This window comes from Mesoplodon bidens (assembly GCF_964165515.1).
Source record: "Mesoplodon bidens genome assembly, chromosome: 18".
NCBI lineage: Eukaryota > Metazoa > Chordata > Mammalia > Artiodactyla > Ziphiidae > Mesoplodon > Mesoplodon bidens.
This window is the reverse complement of record NC_138175.1, coordinates 39,495,614-39,512,158: the sequence shown is the minus strand read 5'-3', so window position 1 is coordinate 39,512,158 and position 16,545 is coordinate 39,495,614. Positions and strand designations below refer to the sequence as shown.

The window sequence follows — 16,545 nt, the reverse complement described above, 5'->3', positions numbered from 1 at the left end:
TCCTTGGGGGTCGAGGGCCAGAGCGGGTAAGAGGAGGGGCGGGCAGTGTGACCACACGAGCCATGGGTCCCGCCTGAGGCACCACCACGTGGCCTGTCGGGGCTTCCATCAAATCCCGACCTTCCCAGGGAAGAAAACAAGCTACACCGGTTCAGGGACTCCTGGGGGTCGTCAGGCTCGCCCTGCGCCGCCCAGCTGCCGAAGTGGACCTTGGCTGGACATACTCGCCCCGCCAGAGCCCCACCCCCTCCCCGTGCCCCTTCCCGTCCGGTCCCGCCCAGCACTCCACCCCAACGTCCCGGAGCCCTGCCCCTCGGGCCCCCTCCCGCCCCCCAGGGCCGCTCCACTTCCGGGCCGGGAGGAGCCTCCACGGCCCCGCAGGTCTGTGCACCGTGATCGCCCACCCCTCCCGACCGCCCCCATGAAGCCCCCTGGGCCCCTCCAGGTGGGCACCGAGGTGAAGCCCCTGCGAACCAAACCAGCCTCACCTCTCCCTGTGGCTCCGCCCCGAGTTTGGTCAGACACGTGGCCCCGGGGCCTGGGAGGGGCCCGGGGAGGTTCTGGGGGTGGCAGCGTGGTGTCGCCACCTCGCCAGCCCCCAGGCCGGCCTGGCATGAGCTCCGGGGTCGCCCTGCGGCTGCGGACACTCCAGCGACACCTGGGCTCCCCGGAGGTAGGGGGACAGGCCCGGACTCGGAACCCCTGAACTCTCCTTCACCTGGGGCTAAGGGGACAGAGCTGGGTGCCGGGAGAAGAACCCCATGTGGCCACCCACAGCCGGCACTGACTGAGGGAGAGGCCCCTGGGTGTGGAGACCCCTTCAGTGCTGGGGGGAGGGGGCTGCTGGGGGAGGAGGGGGACAGGTCAGCGACCTGCATGGCAGTGTGTCACCGCAGCCTGCTCGGGCTGCTCGGCAACTCCACCACCCAGGGCCCAGGGGCAGTTTGGGACTTTGTCCCCCGGGGCTGTTTACACCAACTCCGCTGCCTCATACCGGCGGGTGTGGACACAAGGCAGCTTCCCTGCCCCTCTCGTGGCCCAGGGCAGAGGCATGGAGCCGGGCAGCAGCCCGCTGACCACACACGTACTGGACACTGCCTCAGGGCTTCCGGCCGAGGTCCTCTGCCTCCATCTGTCCAGGCTCGAGGACCATGGCCAGCAGTGGACCGAGCTGAGGAAAAGGTAGGAGGGCGGTCTGGGGCAGGATTTGAGTCCAGACCACCTCCCCGCCCCACACCAGGGCAAGGGGTGCATGCCTGGAGGGCAGGGACCAGGGCTGACCACAGCCGGACGGTCCCCTGCAGACTCTCAGGGCCGCTCTTTCAACAGGCTGTGTAGGCCTGGTCAGGGCCACAGAACGTGCTGGGACAGCTCCCAGCCCAAGTGCCCACTGCAGGGGGAAGAGGGGTCTGTCTCTTCCTGCAGGCTGGGCCGGCCGAGGCCTGAGGTGGGACCTGAAAGCCCTGGTTGTCACTGCCGGACGGGTGGCCTGTGCAGGGCAGCAGGCGAGCACTGGACGTTCTCTACATTCTCACTACACCCTGTGTGCAGGTACCACAGGCACCCCTTTCCTAGACTGGGGGGCGAGGGGGGACGGCTGGGACAGCAGGAGGTGTCCGCTGCCTGGCAGCACTACCCCTGCCCCAGGCCCAGGCTCTGCTGGGGGACACCCAGCCCAGACTGGCAGGTGTCATGGGTCAGCCTGTGAGCAGTTTCCCCCGACCCTCCCGCTGGTGTGGGCTGGTAGGCTGGACCCCAAAGGTTCCAGGCCTGAGGGTATGGAGCCCTTCAGAAAAGCCGGGGGTCCAGGTCCCGTCTGAGCTTGGAGGAACACACAGAGTCCAGGGCGGGGGGCCGTACAGACCCACTCCCAACCACACCCCCTAAACTGTGCTGGTAAATGCCACCCTTTCTGATCACAGCACAGACGCTTGCGAGCACGGCTGCAGGTGACGGGGGCGCCTAGCGAGCAGAGGCCCTCAGAGCCTCCACTGGTGAAGCTGCAAACAGGCCACCACACGGACAGCGATTTGGGTACAGTTACTGAACCAGAAAGCCACACGCAGTATATTAAACAAAAAGTACACGTTATAAAACAGTGTGACTAGTACAACCCGTTTTTAAAGTTTGTAAATGAGCATATTTATGCATAGAGAAAACCTGAAAAGTATACATGCCAGATATAAAGCGATGATTGCTCATGGGGTAGATTGTGGGAATTTTCTGCCTTCTGCTTCTCTGTGATTTCTTAAACAGTGCGCAGTGTCCCTGGGCTGCCCCAGAGCCCCAGGTCCTGGAGGCTGTCCTGCTCCACAGCTGCCCAGGCCCGCTCACCCGAGTCCCAGTCAGGCTGCGGGGACATCGGAGGCCGGTGGGCATGCAGCCCCGGGGGCCCCAGGCCGGGGGCCCCTCAGCCCCCTCTGCAGTGCCCCCGCTTCCTCTCCCCAGCTACACGGACCATGACGGCCACTGCCCTGGGCTCCTGCTGCCAGGCCAGATGAAGGCGGGCACCTACAAGCTGGTCTTTGACACTGAGGGCTACTGGCAGAAGCGGGGCCAGGAGAGCTTCTACCCGTACGTGGAGGTGAGGGCCAGACGGGTGGAGGCCCACGACTCACTGTGACCGGCAGGCTGGCCCTGCGCCTCCACCACCTCGCACCTGCTTTGGGCTCCCAGAAGAAAGGGGTGCCGGACTTGACCACATCACACCTGTCCCTGCCCTGCTCCGGGGTCAGGCTGACTCAGCCCCTGCAGACAGAGGCTCACCCGAGCCCCATCCAGCTCACTGTCCCCCTTCAGTTGACCTGTTCGGGCGGGACACCTTGGGAACCTGCAGACCCAAGGCCCCTCAGATCGAGTGCTTTCTCTGGGGAGGACCCAGCCACACCCACCGCCCCCCCCCCAGCTGGCCCTGGGGCTCCTGACCCCAACTGCAGCCCCAGGCCAGCCGTCTGGGCTGCTGAGTCCATGGCAGCACTGGGGCCAGGCTGAGTGCACTCCATGCTGGCCCCTGGCTCTCCCGGTGTCCCCTCTGCCATCAGGTCGTTTTCACCATCACAAACGAGACCCACAAGTTGCACGTGCCGCTGCTGCTGAGCCCGTGGTCTTATACCACGTACCGAGGGAGCTAGCGGCTGACCGGCAGCCGGCCTACGAGCCCGGACCCATCACCACGGCAGGCTGAGCCGCCCCCAACCAGCAGGGCAGGCTTGTTGCTCGCGGGCACCAGGGTCACACTTTCTGGGGACGTTCTGGCCCCGATTTCCCAGTGGCAGGGCTTCAATAAAGCTGTTGGCATCTGCGAGGCGGCTGTGGTCACTAGGCACACTCGGCTGGAGCTGTCCAGCCCCAGGTGGGATGGGGGCGGGTGTGCGCACAGAGCTGGTGGGCTTGGGGAAGGGGCCGGACGGCACCGTGGGCCCTGGGGGCCTCTCCACACAGCCACGCAACAGGACAGGCAGCACTTGTGAAAACCTTCACTTGCTGACAACGCATGTCTTCAGAACAAATACCTGCTGTCCTCGGTGCGTGAGGTGGGTGTTGTCCGGGCAGGGGCTACATTGGGGTGCTCACGAGTCCTGCGGGGCCCTGGCCCAGCGTCTGCCCGATCATGGCTGTCTCCAGGGGCTTGAAGCCCACGTTGTCCAGGGGGACCCCAAAGGCCAGGAGCTTCGCCTCATAGGTACGCAGCAAGTCATTGTGGGCCTGTGGGGACACAGAGGCCTCAGGGGAGGGGCAGCCGGGGCTGACCCTCGCTCAGGCACACCCAGCCCCGTGGAGAGCTAGCCTTTACCAGGTGCTCACTACACCAGACCCAGACCCTCACACACATTTAAATTTGAGAATCTAATTGGCTTTACTCATGGCAGCATCCCATCTAGTAAGCGGAAGGGTGCTCCAAGGAGCTGTATAAAATGGAGGCTTTTATGGGCACAGGAGGGTGGGACAAGGAGGTTAAAAGGGTGGGCACCTTCCCTTAGGGGAGGCAGGGGGTCTTAGGCAGATCACCTCCCACTGCTGATGGGTTTAAATTTCCACTATAGGGAGAGGCTAAAACTTCAATTAGATTAGGTATTAAGTCTTGGTAGGGTTCACATAAGTGACTCCATTTAGGGCCTGTTGTTTCTTTTTAACAGTCCCCCCTTTTGATCAAACTCTTAGCCTGAGAGATATGATCAAAATTTTAAGGCATTAGTGCCGCTCACAGCTACCACCTGTATTATCTCAGCTTTTGCTGATTCTGTTTGGGTTTTTGTTTTTGTTTTCCTGAATCTCTGGGATTCACAGGTCAAGATTTCGGGTTCACATTTTTTAAGTCCGTCATTCCCCACATCTTTTTCAATATTACAGTCTTAAGGAGACCATTTGCTTGGTGGTTAGTGGCTGCGAACAAGCATTTAAAGCTTTTGGGAAAACATAATGCACCAGGGGTATGATTATGATTATTATAAGCAGGACAAACCCCAGTGTTTGGAGTCCTCAAGACCAAACCAATCAAAGGCCCCATGGAAGGGGCCACCCTTTTAAGCCAAGTGACTTGCCCAGGGATCTTATGTAGCTGAGTTTCCACCTCCCCAGAAGAGTGGTCCAGATGAGCAGGTGGTGATGGCCATGCACAGACACCTCCTGGCTCAGGTAGAAGACAACCAGAGGCTTTCCTTCTGTTGAGAACAACTCTGGCCCGAGTCTGAGGACTTTTATTGGGCACTACCCAACCACTTCATGTGTGGGACCTCGGGTAATCCACAATGGAAGATGCCCCCACCGTCCCCGTTTCATGGCTGGGGAGACTGAAGAGGGTGTGCACTCAGAGCAGGACTGTGGTTTGAGTTCCTGGTTCCCTGCAAGCATTTCTCACTCAGGCTCAGCATCCCTGCCTTCTCAGGGATGACCCTCCCTGCCTTGTCTACTGGCATCTATTCCCTTCCCCCATCCCAGAAATGCTGAGATCTGGGCAACAGCGCTGGCAGGGCCAACGCAGACAGGGTTTCCGTTCCCCCATCCTTTAAAAGCAGATGTTTTTAAAAGGGCACATTTCACCAGACGGTTGTAAGCGTTTTAAGAGCTGACACATGTTAAATGCTTAGGGCCTGGCCTGACGCAGAGCAAAAGCTCAAAGGGGCTCCTTGCCCTCAGCATCGCCAAGATAAGGTGCTGGGAGCTGAGAGTAAAGGGTGAGCCAGGGCTGGGCTCCAGGACAACTCAGGGGCTGGGCCCTGGCCCTCACCCATCTCTGGGGTTCAGCCCTCCCCACAATCAGATGTGGGTTATGGAAATTCCCCCAAGAATGCATATAAGTGTCAGGGGTTCCCAGAGCACCTGGGGAGGGCCCTATGGGCAGGGAAGGCCCAGGGCATTTGGTCACCACGGAGCCCAGTGCCCGTGATGGGCACTGCCTTCATCCTGGGGCTCCACAGCCCAGGGCTCACATCTGAGTCATGCTCGCGGGGTGCTCGCTCTCGGGAAGCATGTCTGCAGGCAGCACTGTGTCTGTGTCCCCACAGGCCAAGCACTAACAGAGCCGCGGGCTCAGCCACGGAGCTGGGGACGCTGGGTGCAGGGCACAGACGGCACCAGGGTCAGGGCACTGCACTCCCCAGCTGCAGGAGGCCTCTGTGTGTGGCTTCTGCCAGACTCATAAAGGCCTTGGAAGACGTGCTTGGAAGACGTGGAGGTTACTCTGAGGGTGCAGAGACCCCCCGCCCACCCCAAACCGCCCCAGAGGCCAGGCTAGCGCCGTGGCGCCAGAGCAAGGGCTGGACAGGGACACAGGGACAGCCTGCTGGACAGGACGCCACACATTCACTGGCCAGGCCCCATCAGGGACACCAGGACAGCGTCGGAGCCATGCGGATGTACTCCAGGCCACCTGCAGGTCAAGTGACCCTGGGCAGGCGCAGACGGCCTCAGACTGTGTCAGCACCCAAAGGTAAAGATCAGGTGGGGTCCTGGGTGAGGAAGGGGCCTGAGGGAGGGGTGTGGAGTCCCGGGCACCTGGAAGAACATGGGGGAGGGGTGGGGGTCTCCTCGCACCTTGCAGACCCGGGCCAGCTCGTATTGCAGGTCCTTGATGGTGCTGTTCTTCGATTCCAGAAAGTCCTGAGGAAAGGAAGGTGTCAGGATGTCCACACGGGGAGCGGCTGGTGTGGAAAGGTCTCCAAGGGAGACAGATCTGCATCTCCATAAGGAAACTGCCCAGATGGTGAGAAGGGCCACCCCGGCTGCCAACGCCATCCCAGGGAAAACCCCCTCGATCCCCCACCTGCCCTGCCCTGGCCCCTAGGCGCAGCCATGGTGACTGCCATGGACGGGCCGAGTTTTTATACCCTCACCCTGGTCACTGGCAGCACTGGGTTGCTGGCCCAGCTGCAAGACCGGCTGTCCTTCCCAAGAGGAGAGCAGGAAAGCCCTCCTCCCCTCTGTGATTCACACACAAAAGGGACAAGAACAGAGACGAGCCCCCAGACTCAGGACCATGGTGATGCCGGCCCAGACAAGGCCCCACCATGAGGCTGCACTACCCCAGCCCTGAGAGCCGAGCCTGGGTAACTTGGGTCCTCCAGGCAGTGCCACCCACTGAGCCAGGGCCATCGCTTCCCTCTGAGCAAACACCTGGTCTCAGCCAGAACCGTGGGCACGACATCACCTCGGACCCCAGCCCCCTCCTCCACTGGTGACGAGTCATCCTCTGTCAGCCCTGCCCACCCTCTCCTGCCCTCCTGTTGCCATCTGAGGCCTGGAACCCAGAAGATCTGCTTCTGTGTGAATGAAGAGCAGGGACAGACAGGGCCCTCCAGCATGGAAGGACCTTCCGTGGAGTCATGGAGGCCAGCTGTGGTCTGTGTCCATCTCCTAGACCCCCAAGGAAACCATACCTGGGGCCACCTCAGGCCTGGCGGCTACAGGTCACCCAACTGCCCAGGACCCCAGAGCCAGGCCACGCTTCCCTAGCAGCACCAAAGTCCCCTTGTCTGTCCTCACCCGTTTTCTTCTGTGGCACGTCCCACCCAGGTCAGGGAGCAGAGGGACAAGGCCAGTTCCAGGTAAGGTCACCGCCAGGGGCATCAGGGCTTCTGCCTGCTGAGCCAGTGGCAGTGGCAACTGCTGTCCTGAGTCCTCAGCTCTCCCTGCTGGCTTGTGGGCACCGAGGCCTCGTCTGTCTTTTTACTGCTGTGCCCCATGCCTGGGACAGTCCCAGCCCAGAGGAAAGCCACACACAACTGCAGACCCACGACTGAACAGATGCTCCAGCCTCTGCTCAGATGTGACTCCCTCTGGGAAGCCTTCCCAGCAGCCATCACAAAGGCCACCCACGGCCCTGCATTCCCCCTGCCACGGCCTCAACCAGCACATCTCAGTGTCCCAGGCGGACGGCGGCCGTGGCCTTGGCTGAGAGGCTAAGCTGGAGTGGGCAGTGGACTCGGGCTCGAAGGTGCCAGGAGGCTAAGGAGGGGCTGGGGAAGACCTCAGAGACACCAGGGCAGAGCCCGGGAACCTGGGGAGCCCGACGGCACACACAGGCCTGGGCGCTCGGGCCAGGAAACCACAACAGCCCCTCCCCGAGGTGAACTGAGACTCTCCACTGAGGGACGGAGGCTGGAGCACAAGACAGGAGCCCCAACCCGAGCCCAGGCCGCCAGAAGCCCCTCCCCGGGAACCCCCAGGACCAACCTCCACCTTGCGGGACACGAGGGTCAGGGCCGCAGGGTCCAGGTTGGAGGCCGCCAGCACCTCGTTGCACTGCACCTCCTTCTTCTCTACCGCGGTGGCCAGTGCCTGTACCTTGCGCTCCAAGACGAGGTTCTTGAGGCCCACCTTCTGCTGCACCTCCAGGATGGCTGCGGTGAACTTCTGGTACAGCCCATCCCGCTCCTGCTGCACCTGCGGGATGGGCCCAGTCTTCTCACTGGCAAGAAGCCCCTCCCGGCTCTGCCTCGGGGCCACGCACGGCACAGCGCCTTCACCAGCGCCCGGCCACGGGCAGGTGGGTCTGCATCGTCTACACTGCCTGAGCCCCACTCTGTGACCGAACTAGAGGTGTGCGGCTGTCCACACCATGGGCGGCAGGAGGAAACATCTCTGGGAAGGTGTCTCAGGAAGCCACAGGGACCCTAGTACAAGCTGCACAGACCCCCAGAGGGGCTGGGGCCAGCCCTGCCCTGGGTCTGGGCAGCAGGCTCAGGACATGATCATCCCCATGAGGTCCAGGGCCTCAGACTCAGCAGTGTTGGGGTGGGGGCCCCTTGGAGGTCCACCCCCTCTGCCAGCCCCAGACCCTGGAACACAGGTCTAGAGCGAGCACTGGAGCCACCCGCCTGTCCACCAAGGACAGTGTCCTTTTCATCTCCTTTAACTTTTAACTGTGCACCATTAAACAATCAAGACTGAGTTGGGGTGTAAAAAGGAAAAAGTAAACACTCCTCAACCCTACTTCCCAGAGGCCACCATCTGAGTATTTGCTGGGACTCCTTCCAGAATGTTCTGCACTGCCGTAGAAACACACATCACTGCTAGGAAGAGGAGAGGGCTGTGCTGAAACCCTGTAGCACCGTGTCTTTCTAACTACAGGATCGTATTCTCAAGATGTGCTTCAATCCAGTCCCCATCCCTCTGCTTTTTAAAACGTGACGAGTCTGGTTTCTTAGGGGCGCTGCCTGCCTCCCCTGCCGCAGACGACATGCAGACGGAAGAGAAGGTGGTAGAGTCCCCTCCCCACTCACGCCACCTTGCAGCGGGGAGCCGCGTCTCCCTGGTTGCCTACGGACCCTCCCCTCAGCTGCCCTCAGCCTCCGGGACCCTCGGAGGCTTCTTGACGGTGACTAGCTCTGACCGCTTACGGGATGTCCTTTCCACTGTCAGTCTGCGGCGGTAGCTGTGCTAACGGCTCACACAGAGGGGGCGGCTCTGCCCTCGGCCAGGCCCAGGGCCAGACCCCGGGACCTGCAGGCAGGGAGGGCCAACTCTGCAGAAAAGCACGTGCAGTGAGACACCTGCCACCCAATCACATCAGTGAAGACCTGGTGCCGGCGGAAGCGGCCCCTTGGGCACTGTGGGTGGGGTCACAACTCTGAACATCCCTCCCGGCAGACTATCTGCACCCTGAACGTGAACCTTCTCACCCAGCATTTCCCCTGCTAGGAATCGACTTCCCTGAAAGGGATACACAGTTGCACAAAGACAACTTAAAAGGATGCTTGTAACAGCAAAGGACTGAAACAGAGATTTCAAGTGTGACCCAATCGGAGAGACGGCACACAGGCTGAGATGAGAACACGGGCACTCCAGACACCCTCACTTCTAGGAAGCAGTGTCCCTATGCCGGGACACACAAGAGTCTGGGAGGAGAGTCAGGAAGCTCTGACCACTTGTGAGGACCAGTGCACGGCCCCAGGGCCCTCATGTTTGCACCCACAGGCTTCCTTACAACGCACACATGAAGGTTTGGGACTTAGAAACACACACACAGATGAAAAAAGCCCTTCCTTCAAGGGGCCAGGCCACCTCCACGCTTCAGAGGAGAGACCCAGGGGACAGCCGTGGGCACCACCCACTCCCCACCAGGGACCACCCTCTGAGACCCAGGCCTGCCGCCCACCGAGAGCCGCGTGGCACGAGGAGGGCCATGGGACCTCCAGCGGCCGGAGCTGGGAGCGCAGCCCAGAACCCAGGCGTCCCGGGAGCTCGCCTGCATGAAGCGCTGCTCCAGAACCTCGTGCTCCCACTGCAGGCTCTTCAGCTCCTCCTCGGCGACTTTCAGACGGGCTTTCGTGTGCTGGAGAGAAAATGGGGGTGGGGGAGAAAGCCCTCCCGACTCAGGCACCCACACGATGCAGCTCCCAGACCTGAGGGGCTGAGCCACCCATCTCCCAGAACAGGTGCCAGCCTCACGTGCCCCAGGGCCACCAGGCCCAGGAAGGAGGGGCTCAGCGCCCCTGCCCTTCCTGCCCCGAGGGCCAGGCTCCTCTCTGGTCCTCAGGAGATGCCTCCCTGCCCTTCCACGCCCAGGAGGTGGTGCCAGGGAGGGCCAGGAATCGGGCAGAAACCCACCAGCAGGATCTGCTTGTCCCTCTCGTAGCCCCCGAGCTGCTTCTGCATCTTGCTTATCTCGTCCCGAGCCTTCTGCAGGGGGTCTGTCAGGCACCTGTTCTGCGCGGACACCTCCATCATCTCCTTCTCCAGGTGCTTCTCCTTCTTCCGCGCGTCCTCCACCTGCTCCTGTGGGCACGAGGGGCGGGGGATCGGCAGGCAGGATCAGGGGCTGCGGCCTGCAGGACGAGGGCCGCGATCCCCCCTGCCCGCAGACAATGGTCCTGCCGGCATGGTGAGGACCTACATCTGTTTTATGTGTAAACACACAGTATTTTTTCACAGTTTTAACTTATTCTGAATTTTCTAGTACTTCAGCCTCTGTGCAAATTGAGATTACACTTTGCTCATGACCCCCAGAGGACATCCTCCACGGCTGCCAGCACTTGGGTGACGATGACGCCCCTGTGGTTCCACCTGACCTTCGACATATCCCAGTGCACACAGGTGTATCACTTCCCTGCCACGTGAGGGTCAGGGCAACAGCCGGACCACAGCCACGGCTGTAGCGGGCAACACAACTTGTGAGCTTTGATCAAGGGCAGGTGAAGGGCAGGGTCAAATGTTTCTACAAGCAGGGGGGTCGGCCCAAGGGGGCTGGGCACCCCGGCCGCACCTTGAGGGAGTTGATGAGAGCCAGGTTGTTGCGGGTGATTCCGTTGTAATAGTTCCTGATGTCCGTGAAGGCCTCCTCGTGGCGCTGCACAAGCACGCTGATCTGGCTGTTCTTCCTCTCCTCCACCTCATGGATCTCTGTCTTCCTGCGCAGGTCAAGCTCTTCCCTGAGCATCCTGACCTTCTTATCGTACTTGGCCTCGATTTCTGAAAGGCAGCAGCACACAGAGCAGCTGAGCAGAATGCTGGTCCTGTGGCTACGAGAAGGGATGGCAGCCCAGGGCCGAGAACACCCACCAAGACGAAGGTCTCACCAACAAGCTCTGCAGACGGCAGGACGGGGTGGGGACTTTCCCCTGCTCTGCGGCACCAGCACACACACCAGCCTGCCTTCCTTGCCCATCGCAGGCATTGCTAATCGATCCCTGCCTCAGGGATCCCAACAGCCGAACGTCACCCAGTCCCAGTGGGCTCTAACCACAGCCAGACAGACAGACTACGGGCTCTAGTAGTAAACCAAACAGACTTCTGAGGTTGGAGCCTCCGCAGGCCGGGAGACCTGGGCGCTGCCCACGAGGCTGGATGACTACTGCCTGCTTCTAGGTGCCGCTTCGTGCCTGAGGGTGTGGGCCGTCCTCACAGCCTCCCACCTCTCATGGAATAGGGTGTTCTGGGATCCTGAATAGTCCACCAGCCTCGCTTTGCACGTCTGAGCTGTTTTAACTGGTTTATGTGCCCGGTTAGCAAGAGCTGTTGGGACAGTCCCTTCCTGACGGGAGGGGTTCTGGGGCCGTCTTACACGGAGCGTGGGAGATGCTGACCTCGCACCTGCCGCTCAAAGTCCTTGCGTATCTTGGTGATCTCCTCGGCGTGTTTCTGCAGAGGGGGAAGTGGTCAGTCACTGGAGGTCAGAGGGGACGGAACAGATGCCGGCCCCTCAGCCCGGCCCCTCGCCTCACTGGCAAGGAAAGCCCGGCTCAGTAAACCTGTGCTGCTTCTGCTGGGCCCCTCACCTCCGAGCTCATGGACCCAACCCGGAATAACAAGGTTTGGTAAATTCCACATTTGATAATGGACGTCCCTCAGCGCAGGTCACCTCGGAGCTGCAGAGAATGCTGACAGACATCCCAGCCCCTGGCCGTGCCCAGCCTTTCCCGCCCTACCCAGAGGCTGGACAGCAGGGTCCAGACCCACACAGAGCTGCCGGTTCCCTGCTGTCGGCTAACCTGCTTTGGCTTAGAATACTGTTACAAATTATTGTAATAGACAGTTATAAATTCTGAATAAAAAGTTTAAATTAGACTCCAGAGCAGTGTTTTCACTCAGAGCAGCACTCTGACCGTGTACCTACTCCACGCCCAAGGCCGCGCGTAAGCAGAAAGCCCGCACCGCTGTACTTGTTGGAAGGCAGCCCACTCTGTGCTTCTGTCAGAAAGGCCAGACCGCCCTCAAGCGTCCAAGACTTCAGCACTCTCAAGCTTCACGGCAAAGTCTGCAGTGTTACTGATTTATTTCTAGATTCAGTTGAGGCTGGGCTGCCTCCAGACATACACAGAGGCAAGTGCACTGACAAAGTCTTTCAACCCACAGCCAGGAACAACCTTTGAAAACCAAAGTTGGACACATCCTCCCTTTGCCCACACCCTCCAGAGGTCCCCGACTCAGTCCTATCCCCCAGACCCCTCATTCCTCACTCCTGGGGGCCGTGGCACTGGTCCATCCCCAGCCCTTCTCAAGGCCTGGTCTCCCCCAGCCCTGCCTTCCCCCCGCCCTTGCCCAGGTATCACCTTCTCAATGAATTCCCAGAATGCGTAGAAAAATGCAACCACCCTCGTTCCCAGGAACTTCCTGTAGCACTAATGCCCGCAGACCTGCGACACAGGTTTGACAGTTTATTTTGTCTTCTGTCTCAGGGGCAGCCTCTCCATTCTAGACCATCAGCCGTGAGTGGGCAGGCATTTTGTCAGCCCCATCCTCTGTGTCCCCAGAGATCAGAACCGGGCCCGGCACTTAAGAAGGAATTCCAACCTCCAACTGGAACCCCGCTGCCTCCCTCAGAAAGGACCAAAGAGTCTCAAAGGTCAGCGAGGCACTTGAGAGCACAGCTCACAGGACAAACTGCTGTGGCTGCCAAAGGGCTGGAGGGCTGGTCACTTCAGGGGCCGCACGCACGTCTCTGGGGTCAGGGGTCAGCAGTATGCGGAGAGGGACCCTGAGCTGGCTTTCCCTCTTGGGAAGCCAACCTGTTGCTCAAGCCTGAGACAGAATTCTGTGCCTGGACCCCAAACAGGGCTTGTTTGGCGGCATGATGCTGCTGCTGCTGTTGTTTAATATTTAATTCCCAAAATGCAGGAGTTAATATACAGAAATATGAATTCCCAGTTGGAGTGCATCCCGAGGTGCTCATGGCATGCTGGCACCTACCAGCCTCAGCTTCTTCTCCACCAGCTCACCGGCCAGCTCCTGTTCCTTCAGCTCCACCTGCAGCGCCCGCGTCTTCCTGCACAGGGCGCTCTCCTGTGCGCGGCGCTCCTCCTGCGCCAGCTTCATGACCACGGTGCCCTCCGCCTTCATCTCCATCAAGCTGTTCTGATGCTCGTACAGCAAGTGCCTCACCTTCTGCTTATAGACCTGTGGGCGGGGGGAGTACCACTGCTCACCTGCTCTGCCCGCTCACCTGCGTGCACATGCCCACCTGCACACACCTCACCTGAACAGGCTCACCTGCACGCACAGGCTCACCTGTACACACATGCACACCTGCACACACCTGCCCACCTACACATACATGCCCACCTGCACACACCTGCTCACCTGCACACACATGCACACCTGCACACACATGCTCATCTGCACACACATGCTTACCTGCACACACCTGCCCACCTGCACAGGCTCACGTGCACACACCTGCCCACCTGTATACACATGCCACCTGCACACAGAGGCTCACCTACACACACATGCCCACCTGCACACACATAAAAAATACCCTCAGGTTCCCCACGTCAAGGACACAAAGGGCTGTGACTCCCAGAAGCAAGGCGAGACAACGCCCCTGGCCCCCAGTCCGGCTCCTCTGCCCACATGGCAGCTCTTGTGGGGACAGGCCAGCCCCACTCACCTTGATCTCCACCTGGTGCCTCTCCGCAGCCTCCTCCATCTCCCGGTCTTTGTTCCTCAGCTCAGCCTTCTTCTCCTCCAGCTGCCTCCGCGTGATCTCCCAGAAAGTGTGGATCTTGTCCCGCTCCAGCTGGAAGAAGTTGCGCTCGGCCCGCTCGCGGTCCAGCTCCTCCCGGATGCGGCCAATGTGTTCCTCCACCTGGCGGGCAGAACAGGGCCCGTGAGGCGGCCCAGCTGGGCGTGGGGCGGGGCGGGCCACCTGCCGCCAGGGGAGGGTGGACGGAGAAAGGCCAGGAAGGAAGAGGGAGGGGCTGCTCTCACCTCAGAGTAAGTCAGAGCTAAAAGTGAGAAGTTAAAGCAGGGAGCTGGGAAGGCTCGGGGACAGGGAACGTGCAGCAAACAGCAGAAATCTCTTGTATTTGGCCAAGAGCCATAAAATGATTATATGCTTTTATTCCTTCCTGGGGATTTACACTAAAGAAATTTCTCAAAAGAACACAGGAGCTTTCCGCTTAAAGATATTAGCTACACCATTATTACAACAGCAAAAGAATTAAAAAGGAAATGATCTAAGATGCTTTTCAGTAGGAGGATGGTTGGGAACTCCCTGGCGGTCCCGTGATGAGGACTCCGTGCTCTCACTGCTGGGGCCCGGGTTCAATCCCCGGTCGGGGAACTAAGATCCCGCTAGCCACACAGCGCGGCCAATAAATAAATTAAATAAATAGGAGAATGGTTGAGAAATTAGAGTATATCAGCTAGAGGGTTATATGGCCCAACAACACAAAGATATGAGAATGATGTAAATATGTTCACAAAACAATGCAAAATGTAAAAAAAACTTTCACCTTTAAAGATATAGGTTAAACAAAAAATATACAAAACCAGTAGACCCGAAACAGTCAAGATGGTTTGGTCCAGAGCCAAATGCAAATCTGCAAATAGGTTAAAGGAAGAAAAACCAAAAAACAAACAGGGCCACCAGGCCGGGGCGGGGCTGGGCTCCCCAGGAGGGAGGTCTACAGTGGGGTCTACTGTGTCAATCAGACAAAGGATCTAAGCCAGACTTCTCCCAACTCTGACTGGCTCACGCTGGATGTTCCATCACTCGATATCTAGATTTCTTATAAATATCTAGATTTCAAGCTTCTCTTCAAACCTCAGCAAACAGACAGCTCTGGAGCCCAGGGCCCACAGGTTAATATGCAGCGAACTGGCCGCAGCTACCCTGAGTCTCTCACTCCTGCCTGGGCCCTGGAAGCTTCCCAGGTGTCCACGCCTGGAACACCGGACAGCAAGGCTCTGCTCTGCAAGACTGGCCACTGCCATGTCACAGTTCTGTCCCCACCGGACAGGAGGAAATGGGGAGCCAAGAAACAGCCTGACGGCTGGGGCAGCGCGGTGGGTAAGCCGTTCACGTGGCAGCCTGGGGACCTTTCCAAAGTGCAACCTGACCCACCACCTTCTGCGGACACTGCCGACAGGCTCCCTGCCTGTGACACAAAGCCTCTCCACTGCTGGTCAAGGGCCTCGGCCCAGCTCTCCAGCTTCAGGTCTTATGCCTGTTTCAGTCACCTTTCATTTCCTTATCTTAAAACCACCAAAAGTAAGTAAGGGTCATTAAGGTTCACAGGAGTGCATGTCAGACGCTCCCAGACCACACTTGCTCCCACAGTTTGCACATGTTACAGGTCTCAGGAGCCTTGAATTGAAATTGTAATTATATAACCATGTTCTCTAGCCCTTAAGTTCATCAAAATGAACAAGTGGCCAAAAATAATTCACAGTGTTTAATGGTAAATGAAACAAATGAGAATGCTCTAGGTGTATGTACTATGATAACAGCTCTGTAAACATCTGGTGCCTACAAAAGACAAGAATGAAAGAAAACCCAGAAAACTTAAAACAGCTTTTATATCAGAAAGACATTTCCTTCCAAACTCCTACTACCCTATAAAAAAGTTCACCCATGTGCCTGTACCGCGTTGTTTTACAACACGTGCTGTGCTTGGGTGTGCAGGCGTGGGAGGGGCGTATCCTCGTGTGGGCAGGGCAGCAGGAGCCAGGCTGAGGGGAGGTGCACGCGGAAGCGGGGGCAGCGGTCTGAAAGAGGCTCCTAGGAGAAGCCCGGAGTAGCAAACCCATCCCACACCCCGACCCAGCGCTGGTCCGCGGCTCAGGCCAGCCCGCTCACCTGTTCCTTGCTCATGTCCTCCAGAGCAAGACCATCGACAATCGGGGTACCTTTGGCTTTCCCTTTCTTCTCTTTCTTTTTGGGCGCCTTTGGTTGAAGAATAGATGGTTGGGTTAGAGTTCACCTTCTGGCTGGCTGATTCCCTCCTGGGGCCGCTTGGGAGAGGAATTCCTGTTCTGGAACGTCCAACTGACTGCCCACTGTCTCCTGCTTCCACCCAGACCACATCACTCTGCCCTAAGGTTCCCCACCGTTAACCACAGACACATTCTGTTGATACCTTTGGAGCAGCAAGGAGAAATCTGCCTTCTCAGCAGAGAATATTGTTTTCCCTCAGAAAGGAAAGGAGGGAAACTTGTTCCTTAGTATATAGCAGAGACCTCCTTGGTGTGGATGCAAAATCTACTCGGCCTCAAAAAGGAAGATTCCCCAGTACCACACTGTCAAATGTTATCCCACTGGCTATAATGCTTGGCAAGCACCATAAAGAAACCTGCAATCAGCTGTTCAGTGAGTGTAGGAAGAAG

General features: G+C 58.9%; 2 protein-coding genes across 8 annotated transcripts; one reads left to right on the top strand and one right to left on the bottom strand.

The window, feature by feature from the left end:
- The first annotated feature begins 432 nt into the window (after positions 1-432).
- On the top strand, positions 433-3,141 carry LOC308605602 (5-hydroxyisourate hydrolase-like). 7 transcript variants are annotated; one of them, XM_081215803.1, is made up of 5 exons: positions 433-673; positions 1,043-1,182; positions 1,330-1,551; positions 2,449-2,574; positions 3,042-3,141. In XM_081215803.1, the coding sequence occupies exons 1-5, from the start codon at positions 614-616 to the stop codon at positions 3,094-3,096; spliced, it is 603 nt and encodes a 200-aa protein (XP_081071929.1). In that variant the 5' UTR covers positions 433-613; the 3' UTR covers positions 3,097-3,141. The 7 variants fall into 7 exon arrangements, 6 of the variants coding, with proteins under 6 accessions (XP_081071929.1, XP_081071932.1, XP_081071928.1 ...); XR_014013714.1 differs by lacking the exon at positions 3,042-3,141 and adding an exon at positions 1,923-2,034 and having other exon boundaries at positions 435-673; positions 2,449-2,537; XM_081215802.1 differs by having other exon boundaries at positions 437-673; positions 2,449-2,584.
- Positions 3,142-3,538: 397 nt separating this feature from the next.
- On the bottom strand, positions 3,539-16,057 carry LOC308605601 (dynein regulatory complex subunit 4-like). The gene is made up of 10 exons (XM_081215801.1): positions 16,019-16,057; positions 13,826-14,023; positions 13,126-13,332; positions 11,523-11,577; positions 10,703-10,908; positions 10,048-10,215; positions 9,686-9,772; positions 7,672-7,881; positions 6,034-6,099; positions 3,539-3,705 (listed from the first exon to the last, which is right to left on the bottom strand). Exons 1-10 carry the CDS (start codon positions 16,031-16,033, stop codon positions 3,556-3,558), a joined length of 1,362 nt encoding a protein of 453 aa, XP_081071927.1. The 5' UTR covers positions 16,034-16,057; the 3' UTR covers positions 3,539-3,555.
- Between the last annotated feature and the right edge of the window lie 488 nt (positions 16,058-16,545).